The following is a 16,530-nucleotide window of genomic DNA, read 5'->3' on the forward strand; positions in this document are numbered from 1 at the left end:
GGTATAACCTGGTCATATTGAGTTAAGGTCATAATTGCTTCTGCTGCCACATGCTAGCTAGACCAATTGCAGCTTCTGAATGTCCTTCAAGTGTGGTTCCATTTATAGCATGTTACATTTGTCCATTTGGGAGTGACTAAAGCATGAGTGTGACCATGTATAGCATTGTTACACCATTTCCTGGTCAAGGAAAAGTCATAACTGCCACAAAACTCATGTGCAAAAGCCCTTCTGGCAATGGCTCTACTTGCTTCCTAAATAGAGTTATAGATCCATGCGAACCTGCCAGTTGCACACCAATTCTGTCTCTGGTAATGCAATCTCATTACAGATAGAAAATCACTGAATACAGGAGGTAATAAGCATCAAACCTCAGCCTTGCTATGGTTGAGCCAAAAGCCTTTCATCCCAATCCAAACCCTTATAGCCTCCAGGCATCAAAGCAAAACCCTTTCACATCAGTTGATTAACTTAAGATGGAGGTATACAACTGAGTACCATCAGCATATTGTACATTCCCAGTACATGCTGTCAAATGAACTTGCCCAATGGCCTCATGCAGATAGAAGTTAAATAGGGATGGGGAGAATGTCAGGCCCCAAATCGCCACACAGAAAAGGGTATATGGAGCTAATCTCTCCTTACCCCACAATACCAATTTCAGAGGAAGAAGGCGCTCTTAATCAGTGGAGCAGGGCCAGGAGGATACCATGATCAATGATACTGAAAGCAGTTGAGATATCAAAGAGAGTAAGGATGAAAGCATTATCCCAATCTCACTCTCTCCAAAGGTACCATATTTTTCAGAGTATAAGACGATCCAGAGTATAAGATGCACCTAGCTTTAGGGGAGGAAAACAAGAGGAAAATATCTGCCTCTGCCTCCCAGCAATTTGCCTCCTTGCAACAAAGAGCAAACAGTACAGAGAATATACACTTTGTAATGTTACATTTCAGACTATACTTGTACAGATGCTGTTAAAATTGATGTGCTTTCTGGAAGTATAGTTATTCTCTGCTATTTAAAAGAAGATACAATAGCACTGGGCCTCTTCAGATCAAGCATTTATTTTAAAAAGCTTCTTCATTTTTGTAAGCGGTCTAGAACAATAATAAACCAACTTTAAAAAATAAGTCTAATAATTTGAATATTCTATAGGCATTTATAATTATTGACTTACTTCCTTGCAGCAAATAGCCTGATTACCACAAGGAAAAAAAAATCTGCCTCTGCCTCCCAACAATTTGCCTGAGCAAACAGCAAGTTTCACTTTCAATTTCTTCCAATCATCAGCTGTTTCAGGCTGTAGGGATTATTATAGCCTATTGCAGCCTCTGCAAGACCTCATTTGCTGCAAGGAGGTAAATTGCTGGGAGGCAGAGGCCAAAGGGTTGGGGCTGGTGGGTGGGTGGGACTACATTCGGTGTATAAGACACGCCCAAATTATCACTCTTTTTTAGGGGGGGAAGGTGTGTCTTATACTCCGAAAAATACGGTACTCCAAAAAGCATGACCATGACTATCTTGGTCCCATACCCAGGCCTGAAATCCAACTGAAAGGGGCACAGAACACCTGCTTCCTCCAGGGCCCTTGATAGCTATTGAAATAAAAAACCTAAAATGGGAACGATGGAGTAGGACAAAAATAATCCAAAATGGTTGAGTGAAGCGAAGGAATCTTGAGGAGAGAATGCAATGCTATCTCACCACCACCCAGAGCCAACCACATGTCATCTCCCAGGAAGCTTAACAGGGACATGGATCTAACACTGAGGTGGCTGAGCTTACAGCTCCAATATCCTGTCTACTTCCTCCATAATAATGGGTTTGAATTTAGCCCAGTTTTTGCCTCTGTGCCAAACTGGCTCTACTCTGGAAAGAGCTACACCTGAGGCTGACATGTTTGGCAGGCATGTGGTACAGTGTACACTTAGAGCAAAGTCCAGGTTACACTTAGTATTTCCATACTGGTTCTGTAAATCTGAATCTGTGCACTAAATGGATTTATTATTGATGGATTTATACACAAGGAAATAAAAGATGTTTCTGTCCAAGGTGGTTACTCCTTTTTTTCAAATATTAGCTACACACTGAACAGTAATTAATTAATTAGTATTGATAAGGGAACTCTCAAATGTGTGCTTCCTTTCCAGACCCAATTATGCAGCTCTGTTTTCATTCTGACAAGCATCACATTCTAATTGGACAACACCTAGGTTGGGTGCTACAATTTGACCAGCAGGGGGCTCTCTGCTACCGCTGCAGCATATAACACCTTTGCTCTCTCTTCTCACCCACCCCTATAATCCCCCCCCCCCCCCGCCTTGACAGGTTAGGAAATTTGTTTTTCTATCTTCTTGGTCGCAAATCTCTCAATGGACAGCAATTGTGATGAATCTGATAGCCCACAGGGAAAGGTTGACCTGCTCCAGGAAAGTGGGGAGGTAGATTTGGGGGTTGCCCATGAGATATAACAAAAGATAAGAAGCTGTCAAATTTTTACTGGTATTTGTGTAAGAGATCACCTACAAGCGAAAGGGTAAGCGATGGCTTGAATAAAATATGAGAAATTGGTTTCAGATCAAAGGTGCACTTGGTTGGCAGCGAGCAGAGGAGCTCATTAGTTGTGAACACCAAATTTAGCTCAGCATATATTGGCATGATACGAATTTGGAAAACAAAAGCCCATAATTGGAATTATGGTTTCTCCCTACAGTTTATAAGGTATGCTACTATGCTCCAGTTTCTTGCTCCTTCGTACTCCTTCAGGTGAAATTAGGACTCTGGCTTGTTTAAAGTGTGATTTGGACACACATACCCAGCATCTGAAATTATGCAAGAATTAAGCTGATTGTATACAGGACTTTTCTTCCAGAATTTAGAAATTGAGAGGGGACTGCATATATTTATTGCACCAGAAAAACCTGTCACTCTCTTGTCCTTCATCCTAGAACACACACAAAGTAGTGACAAGTTGGAGGTGGGGGAGAGTGTGAACATGTGAATCTGATCCAATTGATTTTCATAGAAATTCATATGTTTTGTATACTATATTAGTATTTCTTCCTTTATAAGCCCTTTATAAACAGTTTTCACACAGCCTAGCACAGTGATGGCTAACCTTTTTGTTGTCGCATGCCAAAAGCGGGCGCAACACCCCCTGCATGCCCCACCCCCCTGTGCGCCCCCACCCCACTGCTCATGCGTGTGTGACCACCTGTGCCCCTCCGCGCATACATGTACAACCCAGTGGTGGGATTCAAATAATTTAACAACCGGTTCTCTGCCCTAATGAACAGCTGGTCGACGTGACTCAATGGTCATGTGACCGGGTGGGCGTGGCCAACTCAACATCACTCAGATGTCATAGGTTTGCCATCATGGGCCTTGCAATTGCAAGGAAACACTTCTTTCCATCGTGCATCAAATTCCAATCAGTGCCATAAGTGGATTAGAGGACAATTAATGGTTCCATCATAACAATAAAATACTGAATAATAATCAGAGACATTCCCTGGTCTCTCCTAGTGCTACTTTGTGAAATTGGCAAAGATTTACTGGATTTCCCTTTCCTTCCCACTCTTGGTTTCACTGATGCTGGAATAAACTGAAAGGGGTTATAAGTAGGCTAGGCAAGCCAATGAAATTGGGGAGGAAAATATTTGAAAGCGACTCTCTTTTTACCTTACAACCTCTTGTCTGATAAGTTTAAAAAAAAACAATTCCTTTGAGGTTTGATATCATCAATGTACAATTTATAAAGATTGTGGAGACGGCTGCTACTTAAATAAAAAAGAGAAAAGAGCAAACTCTTTAGGGACCTTCAGCCTCCATAAGGGACTATTAAGGTACATCATTGACAATTTATAACCCTGCCTCTCTGATGGATATGTAATTAATCTTTTTGGGACTGAATCCGTTCATTGAATAATTGGTGGATTGTAGTGTTAGCTAACCAGAAACCAACAGACCTGAGTCTTTGACAAGCATGTGCCGGGTGACATCCAAGGATCCATCGTGTGGTTCAGGTGTGATATTCAGGAGTTTGCAAAGGAGGGCATAAATATTCACACTTTCAAAAGGCTCCACCTCCAGGCCTTGCTTGAAAGCTGGTCCCACAGCTCGGAAGATTGTCTTCATATTCATAGCCTCGTTGTCGAAGCCGTGTTCTCCTTTGTTGAACTGGACTTTCACTCTCTGAAAAAGAAGGGAAGGCTACAGCTCATCAGTTGCCATTGGCCTTTCACTGAAAGAACAGGATTTCTCCCCCCAGTGACTCAACTTTTACATGTCATTAATAAAAATCTTCCCAACAACAACAATTGGATGAAAAATATGGATAGAAATAGTACATTAATAAATAAAAAGAGGATGGCTCCTCTCTGTGGTGTAATTGACTTAAGCAGGTGTTTCTTATTTCTTATTTCTTGAACAAACCTGCATACAGAGAGATTGTAATGATAATGAAAAAAAGGGATCTATTTGAAGCTAAGTAGATAATTCATGCTAACTAGGAACTGTTGATACTTTCAGTTTCTTTAGTTGCACAACCCCCTTGCCTGGCAGATAAGAGAGAGACAAGGTTGGCAACTATATTATTGTTTGCGTTAATCAGTGCAGAACTGGAGAGATGGTTTGGCTGGGCTTTTGAACTTACTGGAAAGCAAAAGTGCAAGTGGATTGAAATTAGCTATGCCAGCTTTAGGTAACGTGCTAGTCATTCCCAACTCTAGAGGGTGGTGCTCATGTCAAAGCCAAAGAGCCATCGTCGTTTGAAGACATCTCTGTGGCCATGTGGCCAGCATGACTAAATGCCAAAGGCGCATGGAGCGCTGCTACCTTCCCACCAAAGTGGTTCCTATTTTTTTACTTGCATTTTTACATGCTTTCGAACTGCTAGGTTGGCAGAGGCTGGGACAATTAACGAGAGCTCACTCTGTTAGACGGCGCTAGGGATTCAAACTGCCAAACTGCCGACCTTTCTGATCGACAAGCTTGGCGTCTTAGCCACTGAGCCACCGCGTTCCTCACGCCAGCTTTACTCTTGTTTAATTGATGGATTCCGATTGAAAAATGGAATAGTTCTGGATTTAATAGATCCAGAGTGGGCTCTGTTCCAGCTCATAAAAATCTCACTGGGGGATATTAGGTTTGTTCCATCTGGCAGGAACACCTTTGGTAGAAAATTTCTGCTGGTCAAGTAATTTTTGAGAGAGAAAGCAAGTCACTAGCCTGCTTGGCCACATTGTAGGAGTTCTTCATTTCAAAATAGCAGTGCTCAGAAGGAAAATATGAATTCTGAGACTTAGGATCCCTGAACTTGTGATGACAGGATTCAGCAGGATCCCTTGGCTGCTGCAATAATGATTAGCAAGACACTCCTATGTATGTTTCTTCAGAAATACATGCAAAGTGGGTTAATAGGATGTGCTGAATGCTTTTTCAAATAAAGAGAAAAATAGTTGCAACTAGGAATATAGAGGCAAATTCCAAAATGTTTCCCAAAGTCACTTCCTGCATAAAATGTAATTCCCAATGGATGCTTTCCAAATCTATTGGCATTACGGTGTAATGCACAGAATTCCTAAATAGCCTTGGCCATTGGGAAGTCTGGCACATTCCAAAACATTTGAATGATAGATGGCTTGGGAAGACTGTCACAGAGTGTGACAAATATGCACAGGGTTCTCCGTGTTGTATCACACAACAAAGCTGCATGCTTTGGCTAGCACCATCCAAGATGGCAGAGATTGCTGTGCGAAAAACGCTGCTGAATAAAAAGAATCCCCCTGGGATAATTCCAAGCAAAATGCCTTGGACTGATATTTTAGGTGACCCTCCCCTTTGTCTTTCTTAAGAAGCTTCTTTATGTTTACCAAGCATGAAATGGAAAGCCACATAAGTAAAGAGAGATAAAAAGCTTGGCGTTAGCAAGGTAGAGAGAACACTGTACCCCATGGATCACGTAGCCAGGGTCACCATACAACACGAGAGGTGTGACGCGAATGTGGTTGGCATAATGGAATCTTTTGGGGAATTCCTCCTTCTTATAAACATGAAGCTTGGGATGGGCATTTTTCAAGGCTTCATAAACTTGTTCTAATTTCCCAGGTTTTGGCAGCAGGAGGCCTTGTGGCCCATAATCAACCAGCTCAAACTGAATGTCCTGGAATGAGAAGTTTGCTACTTGGAGGAGGTGAATTTCATCCTTTTTGATGACCGTTTCCATGCCATGGTCAGAGGTGATGACTAGGTTGAGTACTGAGTTCATGCCATGCTCTGCGATGCGCTGTCTCAAATAGCCCACTGTCCGATCCACCTGGCGGATCATATCTTTCCTCTGCTGAGATTCTGGGCCATATTTGTGTCCGGTAGAGTCGGGTTCCCCAAAGTAAAGACTCACAAAGTCAAGGTCATCTTCATGGAACCACTTCATGACTGTGTCCACATTCTGTCTCCACTCAGTTTCATTGTCATACTTGTGCAGGAGTTTCTCTACCCTCTTGACTCTCACTTCTTCTCCTTGGTAGGTGGCATTCCCTCCTGGGAAAAACAGGGAGGCAGCTTTCAAGCCCTAGAATGAGAAGATCGTAAACTTATGAATTGGCAAGACAATCTGCAGGGCTACATATTTATGTGCCAAAGGTTCAAATGCAGGCTGGAGTCTCAGCTGCATCTTGAAAGTATTGCCAGGATGTGCTTACACCTCCAAAGTCAGCACTAGAACTGAAGGGAGCAGTGTTTGTCATGGCAGAGGTTTTTTTCCTCCAAAGACCACATATATACACAGCATTTAAAACTAACACTGCAGGATGCTAAAGAATCCAAATTCAGTGACATAGAAAAGAGAACTGATTCTATACAATCCCAATTGTTTAAAAAATGTTTATCTAAAGAAGGCTTGCGATCCTTCTTTGGATAAACATTTGTGTGTATGTTTTCTTTAGTGGACAAATGTAAGTATACAGGCCTTGACTTACAACCACAACTGAATCTGGAATTTTGGTGATACAGTAGGTTGTTACAATCATTAAGTCACATTATCATGTGACAGACTCCATTTTACAACTGTTTGTCAAATGGTATGTTGGGCAAATCATATGTCATATGTCTGAATCTAGCCTATCCAATGGGTTTTTGTTTGCCAAAAAACAGTGAAAAACATTGCAAAATGTGATCACATGACCTTGCAACTGGTTGTAAGTGTGAGCTGTTTGCCAAGCACTCAAAATGCGATCTCGTGACTGCTGCAGCAGTTGTAGCTCCTCAGATGGGTCATCAGTACCTTTTTTTTGAATCCATTGTAACTCTAATCATTAAGCAACTTGTCATAAGTTAAGGACTAACTGTATACAATATTTGTAATTATATATGGATTTGAATTCAAAGAAAAACTGAGAATGAGTAATTAATCAAAAGAGAAATAATAGAACATAACTACGGCCCTTCCTAAAGTTGTCCTCCAGTACCTCCAGTACATGTATGTATGTATGTATGTTTGTATGTATGTAGGTATGTAGGTATGTATACAATATATGTATATATAAATATACTGGTATGTACACACACACACACACACACACACACACACACACACACACTAGTGGTGGGTTTCAAATTTTTTCAGAACCTCTTCTGTAGGTGTGGCCTGCTTTGTGGGAGTGGCTTGCCGGCCATGTGACCGAGTGGGAATGGCTTGACAGTCATGTGACTGGGTGGGCATGGCCAACTTGTAAAATGTGGTGAAACTCACTTAACAATGCTCTTGCTTAGCAACCAAAAAGGTTGGTTCAGAAACTCTGGCATTTGAAGCATGCAAGTCTTAAAGTTGTCAAGTTACAAGACCCTTGCACCCCTAACCCTTTAGAGAAAACCCCCTAGAGGTGTTCAAACTTGACAGCTTTAAGACTTGCGGACTTCAACTCCCAGAATTCCTCCCCCAGTCATGTTGGCTCAGGAACTCTGGCATTGAGGTGTGCAAGTCTTAAAGCTGTCAAGTTACAAGACCCTTGCACCCATAACCCTTTAGAAAAAAACCCCAGGGGTGTTCAAACCTAACAGCTTTAAGACTTTAAGGTTTAGATAGGACTCTTAGAGGCGGGCGGGGCGATTGGTGAGCCAGCCAATCAGTGAGCGGTGGGTGGGGCAAGCATGGGGCAGACGGGCGGGATGAGAGAGCTGGAACCAATTCTAAATGGCACGGTAGAGCTGGCAGGAACCCACCCATGACACACATACCACCTCTCTCAACAATTACTTTTCTACTTTCAATTTTAGTTTAGTTTAATTTAGCTTTCCCCCCCTTTTTTTGTTTTCACAAGTTAATAGATTTTTCTGCGAACCTCCACAGCCATCTCATCTCAGAAAGTAAATTTCTTTTCATTGCCCATTTTCTCAGGATCTGTTTTGAAGAACTGATTCTAAATTAATTAACTTCAACTGACAATTAGAACCCACTCTATTGATGGGAAGGAGGCAATTCCCCAATATTTACAACAGTGTATCTGATTTTATTCTTCCTTTTTGCGTTTTAGATACGGTGCTTAAGGTTGGTTGCAAAATGAAGTCACTAAGAATAGGGATGCACTTCTTTTGAGTAAGACGTTGAATGAGAAGACTTCTTTTTATGATTTCGGACTTGCCTGTCTCTGTGCTGTGATCCAGATGGGGAGGCTTCCATTGTCCCACCAGTCAGACCTCCGCTGGGTATGGTAATAAGGCAGTTTTTGTCCAGTGCTAGTGTTGAACCACATGTTGTGAATCACTCCATGGTTTTCAGTATATTTTCCTACCAGAAGAGAGAGAAGCTTGAAATTAATTTGTATGTTGCATGAACATCTGGATACCTGGCCTTGATGAGTGAAGGCTATCACACCAGCCTAATTTCCTTCCTGTTTCTGAGGACAGCATTAGGCCACAATTACCAGAGATCTCTGCCATGGAACCACCAGTGCCTAAGGATTTTCGGCATTTTCCTAGTTTGTTGCAATGATAATTCAGTGGTGGCTCCTTGCTTTTTCTGACTGGCCGAACAACCCAAATAGAGCTTCCTTGACCAGGTTAGCAAACAGAAAATGTTATGATATTTACATAGTTACTTACCAAGCACATCTACGTTATATTAAAGTAATCAAAATATCTTTACCATCCCCAAGGCATGTCACAACTTTTGAGCATCTCTAATGTTTGGAAATCGGCAATTGAAAAATTTGACCTGCCTTATTAGTCACAGTTCAAGCTATTCTTCTAATGCTCCATTATCACCATGAAATGAGTGATTTGGCACTGCCAGGATGGATGTTGTTCTGGGCAAAATGCCTTATGGACCTCCGCCATATTTCTGGGATATTCCTCCACCGTTTTTCTTTCTGAAACATTTTATTCTATTGCTCTCTTTTTTCACCCCTTAAAGGGCTTTGTGGGGAATGAAGAAAGAGCAGGGCAAAAAGACAAAACAAAAAGACAGACAAAAAAAGGGAAAAAAGTGGCCTTTTAAACAGTGGGGGCCTAGAACTGTACCTGATAATATAGACCTAGTGGAACTATTAGCACTCTTCATTTCGCTCTTCATTTCAGCCTTCTCTCTCTCTCTCTCTCTCTCTCTCTCTCTCTCTGTCTCTCTGTCTCTCTGTCTGTCTCTCTCTCATTCTCTCTCTCTCTCCTACTGAAGTTTTTCTTAGTGCCTGGGATCTCTCCCTCCTATACCTGTTCAGCTATGGCAATGACCTCTCTTTAGAGATAGATGCCAGACAATCTGTAGAGATGTTGTCACCTTGGACTCCCACACAAAAATCTCTTGGATAGTCAAATAGTCTTTTACAAATCCAGAAAAATGCCTCCTTTCTGGTTCTCTGGAAACATGCAGCACATGGGTTCTACTTATTCTTCCTTCTTCCATCTACTCACTTAACCTTCCAGGTTTTTGTCTATTGGTCCCTGAGAACTCCACTCCTGCAATTCTTTAGTAAGATAAAAAAAATTCAGGTGCTGGACCATGAAATTATTGCTAGATAATAGGGCAGGCCAACAGGGAAATTGCGTCTTGGTTATAATGTCATTGGTGCTTCAGCTTTCTCCAAATACAGGCACTGATCTAAAATAGTCTCTTTTAATTATAAAAAGTAAAGACTCCCTTAAGTCAAGTTTGATTTCAAGTGACTTGATTTATTGATTTGTTTAATATACTGCCTTTCCTCTATAAGCTCAAGATGGCATGTACTGCGTTCCTTCCTTCTGAATAATACCTACTCATGCACTCTCCTTGGCAACTATTCAGAAATGGTTTGCCATTGGCTTCTTCTAAGAAAATCTATGACTTCCCAGTCTAGACAGCCACTCCAAAATCCTCCTGATGGTCTTAACCCTGGTTCAACTTGGTTCAACTCTGCCTACGTATCTCTGGTTAACCAAGCTCAGCAAGTTGCATACCACCATTGCTTTAAGAATTCTAATCATGCCTATGTTCTGATGGAAAACAGTTAGAGGAAGGATCTGTTTTGCTCATCAGCTACAATTGCCAGAATTCCAAAAGTGCTTTTTTTCAGGAGGCAACTGGACTTTTCTTGTTTTTTCTTTTGAAGATGTTTCGCTTCTCATCCAAGAAGCTTCTTCAGCTCTAATGATTGACGAATGATGAAATATTTGTGTTTTTTAAAAGAAATAAAACCTTATCTATAATCAAGAAGCTTCTTCAGCTCTGACAGGATAGTGGAAGCTTCTTGGATGAGAAGCGAAACATCTTCAAAAGAAAAAACAAGAAAGTCCAGTTGCCAGCACCTTTGGGACAACCGTGACCTGGATGACTGAGAATCTACAGAGAATTTTAATAATTATATGATATTTCCCACAAAAAGTGTAGCTCCTCAAAAACTGACCCAAAGGTAGATCTAGAAAGGTTAAAGTTTGGACGCACTCTAAAGGAAACAAATGAAGTGCTACACTAAGTACCTACTGTGCTTAAGAGCAAGTTGTGCAGTGCCTTAAAGTATTAATTCACAGCAGAGTCATTGTACTTTTATTATTAGTATGATGGCACATTTCCTCAGTGTGAAAATAACGGTCAAAAAAATTTCCTATAGCAAGGACTAATAACTTGTATTTTCCGAAGCTACTACATTATGATCACTATCTGAAGGTCCAGATAATTCAATTTTTCCCCAATGCTTTTATGAATGGCCAGTGCTGAGAATAAAATCTCCGTCAACTAGCTGTGATCTTCAGGAATGTGGGTGAGTTTGGGGGATGGAGATACTCTGAGAGATCAAACTGTTATCAAAACAACCCTCCAAGAGATGCATTGCCAAGGCTTCAATCCTAACATGATGAAGAGTCACACAATGCAACTTGCTTCTATTTTCTTACTGATGAAATGTGAGCAACATTGTTTTGGAGGCTTGGGGTTAAGGATGAGAATGACAAATGCTCCCGTTCCCACCTTTAACACCATAAACTAAAAAGGTATCGTAAACAAACAGTGCTATTCCTCCCCAGTGACACATCCATTTCAGATTCCCATTTCCCCCCTCTCTCCTACCTTTCCGTCCCACCCCTTCCCTTCCAGCACTCACCTGTGAGCAAAGTGAAGTGGCTGGGGCTTGTCTGGGTGACAAAAGGGGGAGTGAGGTAGCGTGCCTTCACCCCATCTCTGGCCATGGCGTCCAGATTGGGGGTGTCCACATCCTGATCATAATTCCACCGAAAGCCATCAAAAGAAACAAGTAGAAGCTTGTTGCGGCTTCTGGTCTCTTGTGGTGTCCCTTGTAGTGGGGCACAGACTGTAAAGGAAAGCCAGGCACTCAGGAATGCCAGGAACACAAACATCTTCCCAAGCAAGCAAGAGAGGGAAAGAAACAAACACCCCAGAAACCTGCGTAATAAGTACATGACAGGGTCTCAAGTTCAAAGTCCTATCTGATCCACTCCCTGCTCTTGGCTTTAGGATAACTTCCTGCTGGGGTTTAAAGGGTTCATCCTATACATTTTATTCCTCTGTGTGTGAGAGACTGGGACTTGACATTAAATTATTTCCCCTCTTCAAGCTCATTGTTATCTAATTCCATTTACTCACCTATGGTAACCTCTATGATCATAACCACTATGACCAAGTACAACAGGAGTTGTATGCTTGGACAAAAAATAGGAGTGGAGTGGAATCAGGTACTGTATGCTAGGAGATAGCCAGACATTCAAAAATCCATATACTCTTAGCTGAAATGGTATATGTTTTTCTTACTGTATCACTAAATCCACAATGAATAGAAGAATCCAAGATGAATAGGAAAAGAATAGATTTGAATTATTTCTTAGTGCGTTAATTCAATAAATAAGAGACAAGGATAGCAGCACATGAAAGATGAACAAAGTTTACGTTTTGCACTACATGCAATGAAATGACAAAATTTGGACTGCTCCACTGAGTTCATTTCTTTAGTCCTCCCCCCAATAAAAACACCCCTTCGTACAGTAAGCTAGGATATCAGTAAGAGAACTGTGCTAAACCCTATTTCCTATGCTAGTGCTTCAAGTGCAAGGAGCTTTTTATGTAGGGAGGAAACATTTTAAAATATTAATAATGTGTTACCTATGTTTCAGATTAAAACAATAGTAAGGTCTGTGCTACATAATTCAGTAGCTGAAGTGGGTGGGAGTTTAGCTGTCAGCAGAGTCTCAAAAACATGTGAAAAATAAATATAACAAACTTGTGGACTCCATAGAAAAAATTTGAACTATAAATATAATGCACTTATAATCATATTTACACTATTTTATAGAATTTAGTGTTACAAATCTTAGAGGGTAGAGTTTGATCCCCTAAAACAATGATGGCGAACCTTTTTGGCACCAAGCGCCCAAGTTGGAATGTGTGCACGCATGTGTGTGCCAGAAACCAGAAGAACAGCTGCCAATGGCGCATGTGCCCACAGAGAGGGCTCTGTGTGTCACATCTGGCACACTTCTGTGCCATAGGTTCACCATCACTGCGCTAAAAAGTATTTTGGGTTTGATATTTTAATACAGATTATATTGTACGTATAATCAGCAGTCAATTGTTTCAGAAAGTGTGGCTGAGAGATCATGGATGGGAGATGTCAAGATTGATTTGCTGGAGTAGTCATCAGAAATGTAGATAATGGAGCAGTCCTATTCTGGTTAAAAGGGAAATGTTGAAATGGATTAAAATGAGAAAAATCTAAAATGCTAGTAGGACCAGCTATACTTTCCATGCGAACAAACCATACATGCTAAAACTGAACACATACTCGAAGAAAAAGCAACCCATTATATATTTTGGTTTCCAGTTTGTTAAATGTGAGGATTTCTAAAGACACACCCACATTTCACTTTTGAATTCCACCTGTCCTGTGCTCATGGCAGTTTAAATTCAAGACATTAAAAAATCCCCACTTGTTTGAACTCTTTAGCAGCAACTTGCATAGTATTCAGTCCAGACTGCAGGCTGTCATATTCTTCAATTCAACAATTCCCTTTACCTCTATGTCCTCCTATTATTCTCTCTAATCTTAATAGACATACCTACCTACCTACCTACCTACCTACCTACCTTCCTTCCTTCCTTCCTTCGTCCGTCCGTCCGTCCGTCCATTGATTCATATATGCACGCACACACACACACACACACACACACACACACACACACACACACACTCTTTTATGTATATATCTGTAGGAAGTTATCACCCAGCCCTCTCCCAGAAAAATGAAATATCCTAGGAAATATTGAAAAGGCAGAATATTTCTCTGGATGTGAAAAAGGAAGAAACATGTTTTAAAAGACAGAATAGCTGCCTGCAGCTTCCTGCCCATTCCCCTTTGTCAATGAGCCATTAAAGCCTGAGCTAGTCCACTTTAAATAATAAAAAGAGTTCTCCCCTTCAGCTCCAGAGTGATGGTATTAAGGCATAACCCAACACGCCATATGGCATCTGAGAACTCAACCAAACCTGGATTCAAAATGCAGCCTAGAGAGTTGCCCCTGCATGGGCCCATTGCCCATGGCCCATGCAGGGGCAATCAGAATACAAGCTCAAGATCAAAAGCCAGAGAGGGCATAAAACCAGGGACTCAGCTTCTCTTCCTCCCTTGCTTTCTCTTGCCTTCCCTTCTCTTCTCCACCAACATTGAAGCATGTGATCACCTTTTCTGAAGCATGTGATCACCTTTTCTGTTCAGGACTCAAGCCATGTGGTCCTGTCCACCATTAAAACCATCTTTCCAAGCAGCCTCCATGTCTCCAGTGTCTTTTCCCCACTTGGAGCCGAACCCAGAAGGACATTTCTTCCAACATATCTGTGTGTCTGTATATAAGAATTAAATTATGTACTGGGCACATGGCCTTGTCTTCACGTTTACTCTTCCCTTTTTACAAAGATTTTAATAGCAATAGCACTTTGACATAAACCACTTCATAGTGCTTTACAGCTTCTCTAAGTGGTTTACAGAGCCAGCCTATTGCCCCCAACAATCTGGGTCCTCATTTTACCCACCTCGGATGGATGGAAAGCTGAGTCAACCTTGAGCCAGGGTGAAACTACTAGTAGTGGAAGGCAGAGTTAGCTTGCAATATATCATTCTAACCACTGCACCAGGGGTGGTATTCAGCAGGTTCTGCTCAGTTCTGGAGAACCGGTAGCGGAAATTTTGAGTAGTTCGGAGAACCAGTAAATACCATCTCTGACTGGCCCCACCCCCATCTATTCTCTGCCTCCCAAGTCTCAGCGGATTGGGAGGGAATGGAGATTTTACAGTGTCCTTCCCCTGCCAGGCCCACTAAGCCACACCCACAGAACTGGTAGTAAATGTTTTTGAATCCCACCACTGCACTGTGCTACCATAGCTCCTGAGTCAGTGCGATGAGGGAGCACAGGTTTGGCACATAGGAAATTTTAGGTTCAATCTTGACATCTCTGGTTATGACTAGAAAACTATCTGAATCTCTGGGTAGAGTTAACGATATTGGGTCAGAGGAATCCATGGCTTGATTTAATATACGACAATTTCCCTCTGTTCAACATAATAGTGTGGCATTCAAGAACCTATAACAAGCACAATTACACACAGAGTCTCCAAATCAATACTAGTAATCACCAAGAGGACAGAACATCAGGATTTTCTAATGACAACACTCCCACTTGACTCCATAGAGATTTAGATTTAGACAAATTAATAGTTACAAACTCAGGTTATGGTTTATTTATTTATTTAGATTTACTAGCCACCCAACACCACCGGATTCTGGGTAATGTACAAAACTAGAGAAAACATAAAAACAGCTATTTTTTTTAAAAAAAAAATCAAATAGAAACCCAGACTAAAACAATGTAAAAGACAGCAAAATCAACAAAAGAAAACTAAGCCTTTGATCCAACAATAAACATCAATTCCAGGCCTGGGACCTAAGAGATGGTTGTATATGTGAACAATATTTTACAGCAGGGGTCCCCAACCCCCGATCGGGGACCGGCATAGGTCTGCGGCATACTAGCAACTGGGGCACACAAACAAGCGAAGTCCCATTTGCAGGATGCAGGTAGCATGTGAGACCACGCTTCCTTGGGGCGTGGTCCACGGAAGAACCTCTCTCCATGGAACTGGTCCCTGGTACCCAAAAGGTTGGGGGATGCTGCTTTACAGATCCCATGCTACATTTAGATATTTCACATCCTGCACATGGTTTTAAACTCAGTATTTTTCCATGAAACCAAATTATATATTCTTGTAAGGAATGATGAAGCATAGATCCAAGTGATTTACATGTATGTATCAAGCCGGACAGGTGCAATTTTTATTCTACTGTAGAAGAAGTGCAATTCACTCAGATGAGTTTCCCTCGATCTGCATCGATGAACACAGCTACCACTGGAGGAGTTTAAGTCTCAGAAAATTGAAGAGCATGGCTATATTTGTGGGGCAAGCAAGCAAATATTGGTGGCATCTTGGAGGGTGAAAATCCCCATCAGTGCGGTTTTGTTGAGACACACAACCTTCTCAGATGTGTCATTTTGCTGACCCGGAGGCCTGTGGAGCAGGCAACTCATCCATCTGTTGGCTTATAGCCCTGTATGAGACAAGCATGACCTGACCTTCAACGTGGCGGAATTTTATTATGTTGACTCTCCACTTTATCAATTGCTCTGGCTTTTTATGACTTCTCTGGGGTTTTATCACTGTTGCTGACTCATCTTCCAATGAAAATGGGAATTAATATTTTAAAGGACTTATGTCATGTTGGTCCCCAGAGATTCCATGCTATCGACCTTGGTGCTTTCCTTCTGCCCCTTGCTCTTTGCATATGTTTCTGTGTGTGTGTGTGTGACTCTGTGTGTGTATGTGTACATACGATCATGTGTGTGAAGTTTATTAAGCTACAAGGAGACTTGCCTGCTTTCCTTGTTTATGCTGTTGTGGGAAGGAAAGCAAATGATATCAGCTTAATTGGATATTTTGTATGCATTTTCCCTGGGAAGCTTTTAGAACGATCAGGCCATACTGTCGATATTTAAATCTTTTTT

The 16,530-nt window shown here is 41.5% G+C and overlaps 1 protein-coding gene across 1 annotated transcript; it reads right to left on the reverse strand.

Moving 5' to 3' along the window:
- Nucleotides 1-3,555: 3,555 nt before the first annotated feature.
- On the reverse strand, nt 3,556-12,090 carry ENPP7 (ectonucleotide pyrophosphatase/phosphodiesterase 7). The gene is made up of 6 exons (XM_032239001.1): nt 12,069-12,090; nt 11,569-11,775; nt 8,644-8,789; nt 5,955-6,575; nt 3,973-4,198; nt 3,556-3,608 (listed from the first exon to the last, which is right to left on the reverse strand). Exons 1-6 carry the CDS (start codon nt 12,088-12,090, stop codon nt 3,556-3,558), a joined length of 1,275 nt encoding a protein of 424 aa, XP_032094892.1.
- Nucleotides 12,091-16,530: the final 4,440 nt, after the last annotated feature.

The sequence above is a fragment of the Thamnophis elegans genome, chromosome 2 (genome assembly GCF_009769535.1).
Source record: "Thamnophis elegans isolate rThaEle1 chromosome 2, rThaEle1.pri, whole genome shotgun sequence".
Lineage (NCBI taxonomy): Eukaryota > Metazoa > Chordata > Lepidosauria > Squamata > Colubridae > Thamnophis > Thamnophis elegans.

Bases quoted from the DNA above. Each gene is read 5' to 3' on its own strand.
- ENPP7 (XM_032239001.1), bottom strand. From the start codon at position 12,090: ATGATCATAGAGGTTACCATAG. The intron at 6,576-8,643 runs GCAAGTCCGAAA...TTCTCATTCTAG, and splicing joins GGATCACAGCACAGAGACAG to GGCTTGAAAGCTGCCTCCCT. The intron at 3,609-3,972 runs GTCTGTTGGTTT...AACCCCTTTCAG, and splicing joins CATGCTTGTCAAAGACTCAG to TTTATTCCAGCATCAGTGAA.